Source organism: Nicotiana attenuata, chromosome 6 (genome assembly GCF_001879085.1).
Source record: "Nicotiana attenuata strain UT chromosome 6, NIATTr2, whole genome shotgun sequence".
In the NCBI taxonomy this organism is placed as follows: Eukaryota; Viridiplantae; Streptophyta; class Magnoliopsida; order Solanales; family Solanaceae; genus Nicotiana; species Nicotiana attenuata.
Genome location: NC_031994.1, coordinates 29,702,549 through 29,715,921, shown reverse-complemented (window position 1 = coordinate 29,715,921; position 13,373 = coordinate 29,702,549). Strand labels below are relative to the sequence as shown.

General features: G+C 34.7%; 3 protein-coding genes across 3 annotated transcripts; 1 reads left to right on the top strand and 2 right to left on the bottom strand.

The window, feature by feature from the left end:
* On the top strand, nt 1,767-3,467 carry LOC109227736 (uncharacterized mitochondrial protein AtMg00810-like). The gene is made up of 3 exons (XM_019392932.1): nt 1,767-2,137; nt 2,444-2,585; nt 2,721-3,467. The coding sequence occupies exons 1-3, from the start codon at nt 1,767-1,769 to the stop codon at nt 3,465-3,467; spliced, it is 1,260 nt and encodes a 419-aa protein (XP_019248477.1).
* Nucleotides 8,141-11,596, bottom strand: LOC109226770 (purple acid phosphatase 17-like). The gene is made up of 7 exons (XM_019391619.1): nt 11,267-11,596; nt 10,544-10,700; nt 9,242-9,349; nt 9,029-9,156; nt 8,794-8,922; nt 8,641-8,708; nt 8,141-8,549 (listed from the first exon to the last, which is right to left on the bottom strand). The coding sequence occupies exons 1-7, from the start codon at nt 11,456-11,458 to the stop codon at nt 8,336-8,338; spliced, it is 996 nt and encodes a 331-aa protein (XP_019247164.1). The 5' UTR covers nt 11,459-11,596; the 3' UTR covers nt 8,141-8,335.
* LOC109227735 (DUF724 domain-containing protein 3-like) lies at nt 12,436-12,990 on the bottom strand. Its single transcript, XM_019392931.1, has one exon. It carries the CDS (start codon nt 12,988-12,990, stop codon nt 12,436-12,438), a length of 555 nt encoding a protein of 184 aa, XP_019248476.1.

Here is a 13,373-nt window from a genome sequence, read left to right as displayed (position 1 = left end):
AGAAATTGGGGGAAATGGGTAGAGTTAAGGTTTTCTATATTTTCTTGATTTAGACCTTGTTTTGGGGTCGAATTTGAAAACAAATTATATAGTCGGGCTCGTGGGTAAATGGGGGATTTGATTTTGGTCCGAACCTCATGTTTTGACCAAGCGGGCCCGGGGGCGATTTTGGAATTTTTGGGAAGAAAGCTTGGAAATCTATAATTAGGCATTGGGTTTGATTTGTTTAGCATATATTGATATTATAAAGTCCTTATTGTATAGATTTGATTGAGTTGGAGCCGAATTCAATAGGGAAAGCGGTTGTCGAGGATTGATTTGGCCGTGGAAGTTGAGGTAAGTGTTTGGCCTAACCTTAGCTTGAGGGAATAGGAGTTGAGTCTTGTTTGCTACTTGCTAATTGTCGAGTACGGTGTATAGGCATGGTGACGAGTATCTATACATTGGTGTCTAGCATGACCGTGAGTCCTTAAAATGCGATTATCATGATTTGTTGAAATTTTTGATGTTCTAAACGTCAATGCCACACAAGAGGGGGGTGATTTCTGTGGTACCCAATTTTTGCTTAAACTGCTTCTGGAAGGACCTGGTTCTTCTAGGTGTACTAACGACTGCTGTTTGCGGAATTAAAAGTACATAAAATAAAGAACACAAAGATTTTTACGTGGAAAACATCTGGCTTAAAAGGTGAAAAAAACCACGACCTACTACTCAGTAGGATTTTCCCAAACTTCCACTAAAATCATTGAGCCAAAACTGCATTTACAAATCTCTTTGTAAACCTAAGGATTAACTCTAATCCCGTTGTAGCAACCAGCCTCTAACTGCTGCGACAACTTCAAGTTAACTCTAACTTGAATACTCAAAATACCTATTACAATTGCTTCTAGATAAAGCTGAAAGGTACAATATGAAATACCTACTACAATTGAACTAGAAATAAAGAAAGACACATAAAACTCTTTATGGAGCTGGTTCTTCAATCTGGTTCATGTAGCTTCTGGTTTGCACACTTGAATCACACACGAACTGCTTGCAAAAAGCCTTGCTATTTTGCTCCCAAATTCACGTTTAACTTCTGCATTTTGTGCAACACTTTAATGTGAGAACCTCCTGCAATTTATAGAGTTAGTAGATGAAGAAATAACTAGAGTTCTGATGCAACTCTTCCTTGGTGGAAGAGTTCTAGTTGATTTCAACTTCTAACTCCTTCCCTATCTTGATTTGTGTTCTCTTTGATTAAGGACTCCTTCTCCTTATCAATTATGCAACCTTTTCGATCAGGAGATATTAAATACACCAAGTTAAGGTTATCTCCTTCACGTGCATCCCACATGCTTGAATCTGCCCGTTTTTGTGAACCTGAGGGATGGACCACTGGATGGACCTGGTTCATGTCTGAGTTCCTTTGTCAGTTTTCAAAACTAACCTTTACTTGGGCTAACATAGTCCTTCAAGGGAAATCACCCTATGAGGTTTTCTTTAACAAGAGACCTTATATCACTCACTTGAGAACTATAGGATGTCTATGTTATGCTGCTACAATGCCAAAAGCAGATAAACTTGCAACCGGGTAATAAAGTCAGTGTTTATGGGATATTCCAATGCAACTAAAGGATACATTCTGTATGATATGTCAAAAAATGTGTTTTTTATAAACATGGATGTTACTTTTAGGCAGGATGTATTCTCATTTCAATTGCAGTCAGTAGAGGCAAGTCAGACAATGGATCCTTTTTCTCACCAATGTTGATCACAGCATGCAAATGCCTACAACAACACCAGACCATGATGTCAATGTGCCCACAACCACTGCTACATCATGTCCACCTGCATTGAACTCAAACACCAATACCACAGTTGATACTACAGCTGGTCATGATTTTCAGACTGCTCACATGCCTGAAGATGCACCTGAGATTGAGTCACCTGATTCAGAAGCACCCACAGAAGAGACACCTCCACTGCCAAGTTGTGCTGACACCAATGTTCCTTTAAGAAGATCTCAAATAGGATCCAAGGAACCTGTATGGATGATTGACTATGTTACCAACAGGAACAAATCCTCTACTAGCTTAGTTCTATATCCTATTGAAGAGTCTATCACATATGACAAATTTTCATCATCTCATCAGCTGTATCTTGGAGTTTTTTCAGCAATCATAGAGCCTAAGAACATTTAGCAGGCTTCTCAAGATCAAAGGTGGGTAGAAGCAATGCAAGCAGAAATTCAAGCATTACATGAAAATAATATTTCGGAATTGGTAAAGTTACCAGCAGGTAAGAGGGCTATAGGGTGCAAATAGGTATACAAGGTGAAGCTCAAGGCCAATGGTGAAGTGGAGAGATTTAAAGCTAGATTAGTAGCTAAAGGATATAATCAGACAGGAGGCTTAGATTATAATGAGACCTTCTCACTAGTGGTTAAAATTGCCACTGTCAGGACTGTTCTTTCACTTGTTGCCGTGCATAATTGGTTTGTTCACCAATTAGATGTATACAATGCATTCTTACAAGGGGATCTTCACGATGAAGTCTATATGAAGTTGCCACAAGGTTTTACAAGTCAGGGGGAGTCTGGTATGGTATGGAGACTTGTAAAATCCCTCTATGGACTTAAACAAGCTAGCAGGCAATGGAATTTGAAACTAACAGAAGCCGTCCTATCTTCTGGTTTTCATCAGAGCAGTTTAGATCACTCATTATTTATTAAAAAGTAGGATTCGGATGTTGTAGTGATCCTAGTCTATGTGGATGACATGCTAGTGACAGGAAGTAATCTACAGCTAATTGAAGCCACCAAAAATTCGTTGCATCAGACTTTCAAAATTAAAGATTTAGGAGAACTGAAATATTTCCTTGGAATGGAATTCAGTAGGTCAAGGAGAGGTATATTAATCAATCAAAGGAAATATGCCTTGGAAATAATATCTTACTTGGGGCTAACAGGAGCTAAACCAACTTGGACTTCCTTGGAGGCAAATGTAAAGCTGACAATACTAGAACATGACAAATTGACAGGGGTGGAAGATGATATGTTGATGGATGACATAGGGCAATACCAAAGGCTTATTGGTAAGCTACTATACTTGAAACTCACCAGACCTGATATAGCCTTTTCAGTGCAAACACTTAGCCAATTTCTGCCGAGTCCCAAGAGGTCTCATTGGGAAGCAGCCTTGAGAGTAGTAAGGTATGTTAAAAGAGAACCAGGCATGAGTATTCTATTGAGCAGCAACAGCAGCAACACATTGAGTGTGTACTGTGATGCAGATTGGGCATCTTGCCCCAACACAAGGAAATCAGTATCAGATTTTATAGTGAAGTATGGAGAGTCATTACTTTCTTGGAAATCGATGAAGCAGAATACAGTTTCCAAAAGTTCAGCTGAAGCTGAATACAGAAGTATGGCTAGTGCAACCTTAGAGGTAGTTTGGTTAGCAGCTTCTGAAGGAGCTTGGGACTAATGTGGAACTACCAATCGATATATACAGTGATAGTAAAGCAGCACTGCAGATTGCAGCCAGCCATGTATTCCATGAAAGAACAAAATATATAGAAATAGACTCCCATTTCATCAGACAGAAGATTCAGGAAGGATTGATCAAGACAAAGCATGTGGGCACCAGAGATCAGGAAGCAGACATCTTAACAAAAAGGTTAGCAAGGCCACAGCATGAACATCTTGTAGGCAAGCTAGGAGTGCTAAACATTTTTGCACCACCTAGCTTGAAAGGGAGTAATGAGAATGCAGTAACATAGTAGGTCTATGAATGTGTAGGAATGTTCTAGAATGTTCTAGATTATTGAAGTTAGTTAAGTGAGTTAGTTAGATAGTTAGTGAAAAATAGTCATTAGTGTTTTTATATATTTGCACATACAATGTACAAACGACCTCTTAACAGAAAATGAAGTATTCTTTCTTCATCTGATATTTCTCTCTCTAAACTCTCTTCCCCAATTCTTTTCTAGCAATTACGGTTCATACATTGCTCCTAATTTCACAACATAAGAGGCCAAAGCAACGTTAGAAGTAGGGGCTCTTCAAACAGAGTGTAAAGGTTTGCGTCTATTTGTAGTCTGAAGGTTTGTGACCTTTAGCATTGTGTATGAAGCGTTGTGTTGGTTTGTAGGCGTTTGGTTTTTGTTAATTAGGTAATTAGGTTTTAATAAGTCAAGCCAATAGGGTATTTAAGTAAATAACAATGATAACTAGGATATTTTAGTAATTTAACTTTTAAGTCGGAGGTTTCATGTTCTTAATATATTAATTAATCATTAATAATAATAATAATAGTAATAATTATTATCATTATTATTATAGGCTCAGCTATCTTAGTTCAGAGATATACAGAGAAGTTCGTTTCATTGAACTGCGACAGTTTTAACATTAAATAGTGATGATTTTATGCACTAGATATTGACACTGTGAAAGCAATATTGGTAGTTGTTACAGCAGAATGAAATCACACGTGAGTTGTTTGGTTAAGCGGTTGTAAAATACATTACGTGCGGACTGTAATTCAAGAATTTGTAATGCATTAGTTATTTTTATTGGATATGCGGTTGTAAGAATGTTAGACCTTATTAAATTACTTGATTAGACTTTTGCGATCCATGATTTTGGTAACATTCATGATTTTACCTGTATCTTGACATACAGGCATAGAGATATACTTTCCTCACGCTATCTGAAAATGAAACATCTTATTTATTGTTGAAAGGATTTTTGGAAAAATCACAGTTTCAAGCTTACTCATATTGTTTTTGCAATTTCGGTAAAAGATTTGGATTTTCACCGAGATACTTGAAAAGCATGCCTATTTTTCTGGAACTGTGAATGAGCTGAGCATTCTAATTCTGAGATACTTCTTTTATTACTTGCATTGTGTTGTTATGAACTGTTGTTGGCTATTGGTGTCGGATCCGACCTTTGCTCCAGCTCGTCACTACATTCAATCTAAGGTTAGGTTTGTTACTTACTGAGAATATGGGGTCGGTTGTACTCATACTACACTTCTGCAACTTGCGTGCAGCTGTTGGATGTCGATGTTGTTGTGTTCGATGGGAGCTGGAATTGAAGACGTACCTACATTCCGGTTGTAGTGCCTCTTGTTCATGGTAGCCTTAGATTCGAAAAAAATCTGTTTATGTATATTTCGAACATATGATGTATTTATTTCGTGCCAGCTTTGTAAATTCTAATCTTAGAAGCTCATGATTTGTACTACCAGTCCTTGGGGAACGTATCAGATTCAAATATTTTCTTTTATTTAATTGTCTTATTAATTTCATTGGAATTTGGTTAGTTGTTAATTGGCTTACCTAGCCGGTTGGGTTAGGTGCCATCACGACTAGTTGAATTTTGTGTCGTGACAAACATCCCCTAGGATTTGGCCTTATTTGCCTATTTTTGTTATGTGATAGTGACGTGCACGCGAGGTGACGAGCGTGTATAGGGGTGCTATTTGTGGTTATGACCGGATCAGACCTTAGACTATTAATATGCCTTAATTTGATGATATGATTTATATGAAACATGTTTAATCACTTTGTGACTACATGAACTTGATTGCTAAATTGATTTAGTCGTAGTCATGCTTTATATGTTGAACCCCGATATGCAATTTATTATTGTCATGTCCTTGTGCGTCTTGTTGAGAAATTACAGGCTTACTTTGATGAAAATTTGGCATATTACTTATGATAATTATGGCATATGTGGACATATCCGACGGATTGATTGGGTGTTTGCACGAGGTCTTTGACGTACGATTGTAATTATTATTATGCGCATGGGGCCAAATAAAGGTGGTATTATCTCGGGTTTCTCATGTGGCTAAATAAGGGTGACGATATGCACATGTTTGCACGAGGTCTTTGCCATGTTATTCTCTTGATGATGCTCAATTATTTTTTTATCAAAAATAATCTTTCTTTGAACTTCGTCATGTTCTTTAATGAGTTTTCAGTTGTATTTGATATGCTATCACTCGAGGATTTGTTGTCAAAAATGGAGTTTCCTACGTTGAATTGTTATCACATGTTATAACGGGATTGTTGATATTATTTTTCGTTACATATTCTGTTGCCAATTATTGATATATTGTATAAGTTCTTTGCCAAATATTGTTTTCCGGGTAAATTTTACTAATGCTCTTTCAAGTTAAGGTTTGTAACATAAAATCATCTCAACTCCCACTATGTTAAAGTCCTATCTAAGTAGCTACTAATAAATAGGAGATTAATTATGACAAATAGGCCATTTCAACTCAAGATGGCTGCCGTATGATTAGAATAGTGAAGGGTGCAATAAATTGTATAGCCACGCACTTCTCGGTTAAAGAACAAAGACTGAGAAAACCAACCAGTCAATCGCTAGCTAGCATGCCTTTCCATTTACCATCTTGGAAGTAAATCCGCCATAAATATATTGCACTCTTTCTCTAATTCCCGGTGCCACTATAAATGCAGCAACTGCTCTACATAGTGTATATAGATGGCAAACTTATCGTTCCTTATTTTGAGTTTCACCTCTTAATTATCCTCAAATTGATTCACAAATATGGCAGAGTCCAAAGTGACAATGAAGCTATTGATCGACTCTAAAACCAAAAGAGTAATGTTCGCAGAGGCCGGGAAAGAGTGTATTGATTTCCTATTTCACATTCTGGCATTGCCAATAAGTAGTGTCATTAGGCTACTGATAACCAAAGGGATGGTTGGCTGCTTGGGTAACTTGTATGAAAGCCTTGACAATCTGGATAATATGTACATTCAACCAAATCAGGAAAAGGACACACTCTTGAAGCCTAAGTCAGCAGCCTATGCTACTTCAGGCCCTCTGTTGTTGCTCACTGACTCCCCTGTTAATAAACAGTTTTATACGTGCTCTAATCGCCATGTTACATGACTGATGATCCTCGAATGAATTGTCTTTCTTGTAGGCGAACTATGAGCACAAAACTGGAATATGTAACACCCACTGCAGAAGATGTGGTAGCATTCGGTGGAGGCTTGGTAAAGGGGGTTGTGACTTATATGGTATTGGATAACTTGGTTGTGAAGCCAATGTCTACTATTTCAAGCATCACTCTTGCTGAATGAATTCAGCGTTAAGGATGTTGGGGTTCTTAAAGAGAAAGTTGTCACTCTTGGAATGGATGAGGTATATATATTTATTCGTACTCTATGCCTTTATACTTAAATATGATGTCTCACTCTGTAAATCCGATCCTTATCTTTTTCATTCCATATAAATATTATAAACACAAACATGCACACTGAATTTATCTTCTGAACAATCTTAACTTAATTGGATTCCATTAGTGATCTGATGTTGAATTTGGAATACCACAAATTGATTCATCAATGAGAGTTGCAAACTGAAATGAAATATTGATTATTTGGGATCCTAGCTTTTTCTTCAATATGAAGGAAAAGAGTTAAAGTCGGGCATATTCTTGAATAACGTCTTTCTTGTTCCCGATAGACTACTGAAAATGGATTATTTCCTTGTTTTTTGACAGGCTCTATTGCTGTTGAAGACTTCTCTGCAGTCAAAGAATGTCTTGACGGATGTTTTCATGGCCGATATTTTAAAATATTAAATATCTTTTGCTGTTCCAGCAGATTGAGAATTGAACTGAATTACATTCCTAGGTTGTTCTTGAGACTGTCATTTTGCTGTACTCTTTTTTGATTGACTTAGCTTGTTTGGTTTTTCATCTATGCAGTGGATCTGTTAAGTTCAATATTATCCTCCTAAACTATTGTTTTTACTTTGGTTGCTTTGCTTATTACCTATGTTTGTCTTAAAATAGTGATAATTTTATGCACTTGATATTGACACCGTGGAAGAAAAATTGGCACGTCTTGTTATAGCAAAATGAATACATTACGTACGGATTGTAGTTCAAGAACTTGTAATGCATTAGTTATTTTTATTGGACGTTGTTTTTTATACTAAAAGTAGGATATATCAGCTATAATTCAAATCATGGGTTTAATTTTTAAATTTAATAAAATTTCGGTATATTTGAGGGAAATATATAAGGGTGTGTTGTTTTGGTGTTTAATCTATTTTATTTCATACTTATACTATAGTAGGTACAAAACAATATCGTAATATCAAATTAAATGCAGGATAAAGCAATATCAAATTTTATATCATGATTATTTCCTCTAATACATCAAACCAAAGGAGTCCTAAACGTCGGAGAAAACTACTGTCACAAAACTAAATTGGTTTTGTGAAATCTGTTCTCTTCTACATCTAATAACTTCAGTATTTACAGCCAATAATAGCTTTGTTGTTTTAAAACTAAAAGAAAAACTAAATAGCTGAGTGAAGCAACTTGGACCTATTCCATCTATGTAGCACTCTACCAAAAACATCATAGTACTTGATCTCAGCCTCTGTTGGTGTTAACTGTACAGACATAAAGCCTTGTCCATCGTGGAAAAAGTTCACGTCTTCTCTATTAAATCCTTTTACATCTCCTCTCCATGCCTTTGACCCTGCCCCACTTGTTAAAAATTGAATAGGACTGCAATTTCAACCAAAATAATCAGAGAAAAGAAACGTGTTGAATATCAAAGTATTGAACTTTACTTGCAAGATTTGAACTTTACTCTTACCTTTCGGTGTCGCTAATATGTTCAAGGCAGTGATCGTGTCCATTCATGTAAAAATCAACATTGTATACCTGACAATTTAACGAGAGAAATCAAAGTTAAAAACTCGGCAAGAAATTAAATTTGTAATTGATATAATTAAGAAAAGTTACGTACCCTAAGCATAGGAAGAAGGCGATCCACAAGTACTTGAGTGTCACCATGATGCCCAACACTTCTAATGGCATGATGACCTACTACTATTTTCCATCTTGCTGTCGATTCACTCAACGCTTTTTCAAGATCCTAATTATAAACAAATAATTTAATATTTATAATATTATTTTGAGAAGTCTTAAAATGAAAAATACTACGTAGTAGAAAAGATAAGAAAAGCCTAAATTCAACTTACTTTTAATATGTTTGCAGTGTATTTGTTTGGAGGGATCACACCTCGCCAATCATAGGTATGATCCTTAGGATTCGTGAAATAATCTTGCACGAATGGAGTTGTATCCACCATGAATATTTCAGCAATTTCTTCAAAGAACAAAAAGGAGAAAACATTTTTATTTTTGTTAAAAATAGAAACTTTAAGACTGAGAAAAGAAGAGATTATATGCACCTGCATTAACTATGAAAGACCTTAAACAAAGCCATCTTCTATCAATTTTCCTAAGGTAAGGACTGAGTTGCGCTTCTACATTTCCTCTGTAATCATGATTGCCTAATACTGCAGAAAATTACAATTTTAAGACAAATTTCAGACATATTAAAATGTCATAAAATCGCAGTGTGTTTATTTAATTTGTAGTATAATATTGAGATAATACATAAATTACCCACCAAACTTGTCCGGAAAAATCATTTACACACCTTAACTTTACGGGCGACCTATGTCCCCCCTATTCTTGTTTGGGGTGAATTTAATACCCAATTGGTGACACTTAGTCAGTCTTGTGGTGGGGTGTGTAGTACACACGCGTCACGTGTCAATATCTGCTCAAAAACGATTTTTTTCTGTTTTTACAAAAAAAAAATAGTTTTTACAAATTTGTTTTTCCAGTTTTTACAAAATAAAATTCTTTTAAAAAACTGAAAAAATAAAAATAATATTTTTCAAAAACGAAAATATTTTGTTGAAAATAATTTTTTCAGTTTTTAAAAAACAAAGATATTTTGTTAAAAACGATTTTTTTTCAGTTTTTTCAATAAAAAAATAGTTTTTACAAATTTGTTTTTCCAGTTTTTACAAAAAAATAAAATTTTTTAAAAAACTAGAAAAAAAATTAATATTTTTCAAAAAACGAAAATAATTTTGTTGAAAATAATTTTTTCAGTTTTTAAAAAACAAAGATATTTTGTTAAAAAAACGATTTTTTCTGTTTTTACAAAAAAAAAATTAGTTTTTACAAGTTTTGTTTTTCCATTTTTTGCAAAAAAAAAAATCTTTAAAAACTGAAAAGATGAAGAAAAAAAACTTTTTTCAAAAGCGAAAATAATTTGTTTGAAAATATTTTTTCAGTTTTAAAAAACGAAAATATTTATTAAAAACTGAAAAAAAATTCTGTTTTTACAAAAAAAAAATCAGTTTTTACAAAAAAATATTTTGTTAAAAAAAATGATTTTTGCAATTGTGAGAGGAAGAAGAAAAGGTGGAGAGAGAAAACAAAAAGAGAAAAAAATAAGAAAAAAAGAAGTAAACGAAAAAGGGACCCACACAGTAAAAAATTTTCCCTCTTACATCCGAGATTGGGAGAGTGAAGCTACTCTCTTTGCCACGTCACCATTTAGGGTGGTCTTAAATTCACCCCAAACAAGAATAGGGGGACATAGGTCGCCCGTAAAGTTAAGGTGTGTAAATGATTTTTCCGGACAAGTTTGATGGGTAATTTATGTATTATCTCTATAATATTTGGGAACTTACCACTATACCATTGTTTCTGTAAGCTCTTTGCTGTATATATATTAGTAAATGACTCTACAAAATTTGGATCGTGCACCCCTGTCAATCCGTTATCATAGAAATTATCACCAGTTGATACTACAAAATCAATGTTTAGCTCCTCTCCTATTCTTCCCATCTGCATCCAAAAGAAGTTTATTCAGTTTTGCCTAGATCCCTTTATAGTGAAACAAGCTCATTATATATAAAAAAATTATCAATCAAATGAAATGTTAAATTGTGTGACCAACTTATCTAACAATTTAATGGAAAATAGTACCATAGCAGATAAAAGTCATGCATTCAAATTTCACCCACCAAAGGTGGAGTCAGGCTTTGAACTTTAAGGATTCTAACTTCTAGGGTAGTGATATCAAATGTCAGCAACTATGTTCCAAATTTAATTTTCGTATATATTTAATAGATCTCTCAATACAAATATAGGATTTTGACTAAAGCTATTGAATTTGGCATAACTCATACTTAACCTTCTAGCTCTACCGCTGACCACCACCCTCTAAATTTCCATGTACTTAAGCCCATAAAAAGATCAAGCCGACACATGAGGAAACATTGAAGATATAATCTAGTAAATAAAAGTGAGCTCTTTATAATAGATTAAACTTTTAGATAAGTTGGCCGCATAATTAAACGTGAGAAAATCCAAATTAAATTGATGAAAGACAAAGATAAGAAAAATGGTACCTTGTGAGCTACGTGAGATTGATTAAAGGTACCCCTTCTTCCCCAGTCACCAAGAACCAAGAAGTTAAGAGTGCCATCACCTTTAGTGGGGTGATCAAATTTCTTAAGCCTAACACCATTTGCACAAGAGATTACAAAAACAATGACTAACCAAAAGCACAGAACCATGGAATTCTTGGAAAACTTTGCCATGGCTCTGTGATGAGATTGACAAACAGAGGAAATCTAATAAAGAACCACAGATTATTTTACTCAGCCCCTATCCTTTTAGTTTTTTTTTCTTTTTGATTTTTTTTTTTAAAGTTTTCTATTTCAATTACGCAATATATTTTATTTGCCTGACATCTTCATGGATCATGAATATATATAGAAGTAAGCGGAAGTGAAAGTGGGAGTGGGAATGGGAGAGCGAGAGACTCGGCGCAACAAGGGAAAATAGGATGAAAAGTTCATGCAAACCTTTATGGTTTAACGTATTTAGAGGATCGTTAGGATTAAATTCTAAAGAGTAAGATAATAATAATAATAATAATAATAATAATAATAATAATAATAATAATAATAATAATAATAATCTCTGAGGAGGTGGTAGTTCTGTTAGTTTTGTATTTTTTGCATGGATGAAGGGAGGGGGATTAGTTTTGCAAAGTGAGTGGATATTACTATTTATGTGATATTTACACCAAACCACGAGATGCATGCCATATGTTTACCTATAGACTTTTGCGATCCATGGTTAACTAATGCATATTTGACCTTATTAAATCACTTAATTATGATAAATTAATTAGGTGCAGGTAAGAATGTTAGATCCTTGTTTTGAAAAAAAATTACTGCATCTTATTTAGCATAACAGTAGTTACCCTAAAATTCAGAATTAAGGACAATTTGGAAACGCTTAACACGACAATTCATCAGGCTAAAACAATAACAAATTATATGTTCTCGTTTTTCACCATAAATATTTCATTAACTATTTCCTCAATATATGCTTGACACAGGCTCACAGCATATCAAAATCTTTACCAACTCACATACATAACAACTATGCGACTAAACTGGAATTTTTTCAATATCGCACAAGGAGAGTGATTAAGCCACATTCATATTATACTACAGTAAATCAAAAATTTGTTCAAAATAGAAACGTTAATTTCTTGAAACCAAAATCAATATAAGTCAACATCCTCCCTTTTATTGGAAGAATTCCACTTGCCATTAGACCATTCTTGATGAAATCTCAAAACATGAGAAGGATATGCAATTTTATCCCCAGTTGTAGGAAAGTAGACATAGCACTTTGTTCCAATTTTCCAATATACAAATCCAATCCACCAGCCATCGTTGTCAAATACATCAACCATATCGTACATGCGAAAGTCGCTTTCTGGCGTAGTTTCATTTTGATAAGGTGGCATAGGGCGGACCTCGGCGGCAGTGACAGTCTCCTCTAGTGGCGCAGACCTATCATCAGTCAACAGAGTATTGTACTTGACTCTGTACTGAGAATTAGTGCAATCGAAAGAAACAATAGTTGCGGTGTAGTAAGAACCTATGAAGCCATATTCTTGACTTGCCACTTCAACTTCATCACCCTTTTGGAATAATTTTCTTGTCTGTTGTTTCTTGAATGCTAATGCTTTTATTGTCTGTGAGAGCATCGCCATTCTGAATTGGTGTTTCTCGAAATTAAGTGTGGCTGGTTTGGCTTTACGTGGGGCCATTACGAATCTACGGAGTAATGGAGATTGGTTTAATTGTTGAATGAAAAGTGAGCAACCTTGAGGCTTTGCAAGAGAATTTATAGGATGAGAATTTGGTTTCCTTAGGTGACTGGAAATTGGGAATTGTTTTCCTGTTTCTTTTGGTTTCCTTGAATAACTAGCATTGGAATTTCCAGTTTTAATTTTCCTATTGGCTTATTAAATTTACTCTTCTAATTCATTAGGGACTTGAATTGGCAAGGGCAAAAAAGAAGAAAAAACAAATATGGAAACTTACTTGTTAATTGCCTTTTTCTAGTATACCTGGTTAAGTATGGAAAGCTACTCGTTAAAAATCTAGTAGGAGTACACTGAAACTATAAATAGGGGGTTCTCAAAAAAAA

Coding starts and splice junctions, on each gene's coding strand:
- LOC109227736 (XM_019392932.1), top strand. CDS start 1,767: ATGCCTACAACAACACCAGACCATGATGTCAATGTGCCCACAACCACT. Junction 2,138..2,443: donor TTTTCATCATCTCATCAGCT/GTATCTTGGAGT, acceptor TGCCACTGTCAG/GACTGTTCTTTCACTTGTTG. Junction 2,586..2,720: donor GTCAGGGGGAGTCTGGTATG/GTATGGAGACTT, acceptor ATTAAAAAGTAG/GATTCGGATGTTGTAGTGAT.
- LOC109226770 (XM_019391619.1), bottom strand. CDS start 11,458: ATGGCAAAGTTTTCCAAGAATTCCATGGTTCTGTGCTTTTGGTTAGTC. Junction 10,701..11,266: donor AATCTCACGTAGCTCACAAG/GTACCATTTTTC, acceptor TTTTGGATGCAG/ATGGGAAGAATAGGAGAGGA. Junction 8,709..8,793: donor GCCTTCTTCCTATGCTTAGG/GTACGTAACTTT, acceptor TTAAATTGTCAG/GTATACAATGTTGATTTTTA.
- LOC109227735 (XM_019392931.1), bottom strand. CDS start 12,990: ATGGCCCCACGTAAAGCCAAACCAGCCACACTTAATTTCGAGAAACAC.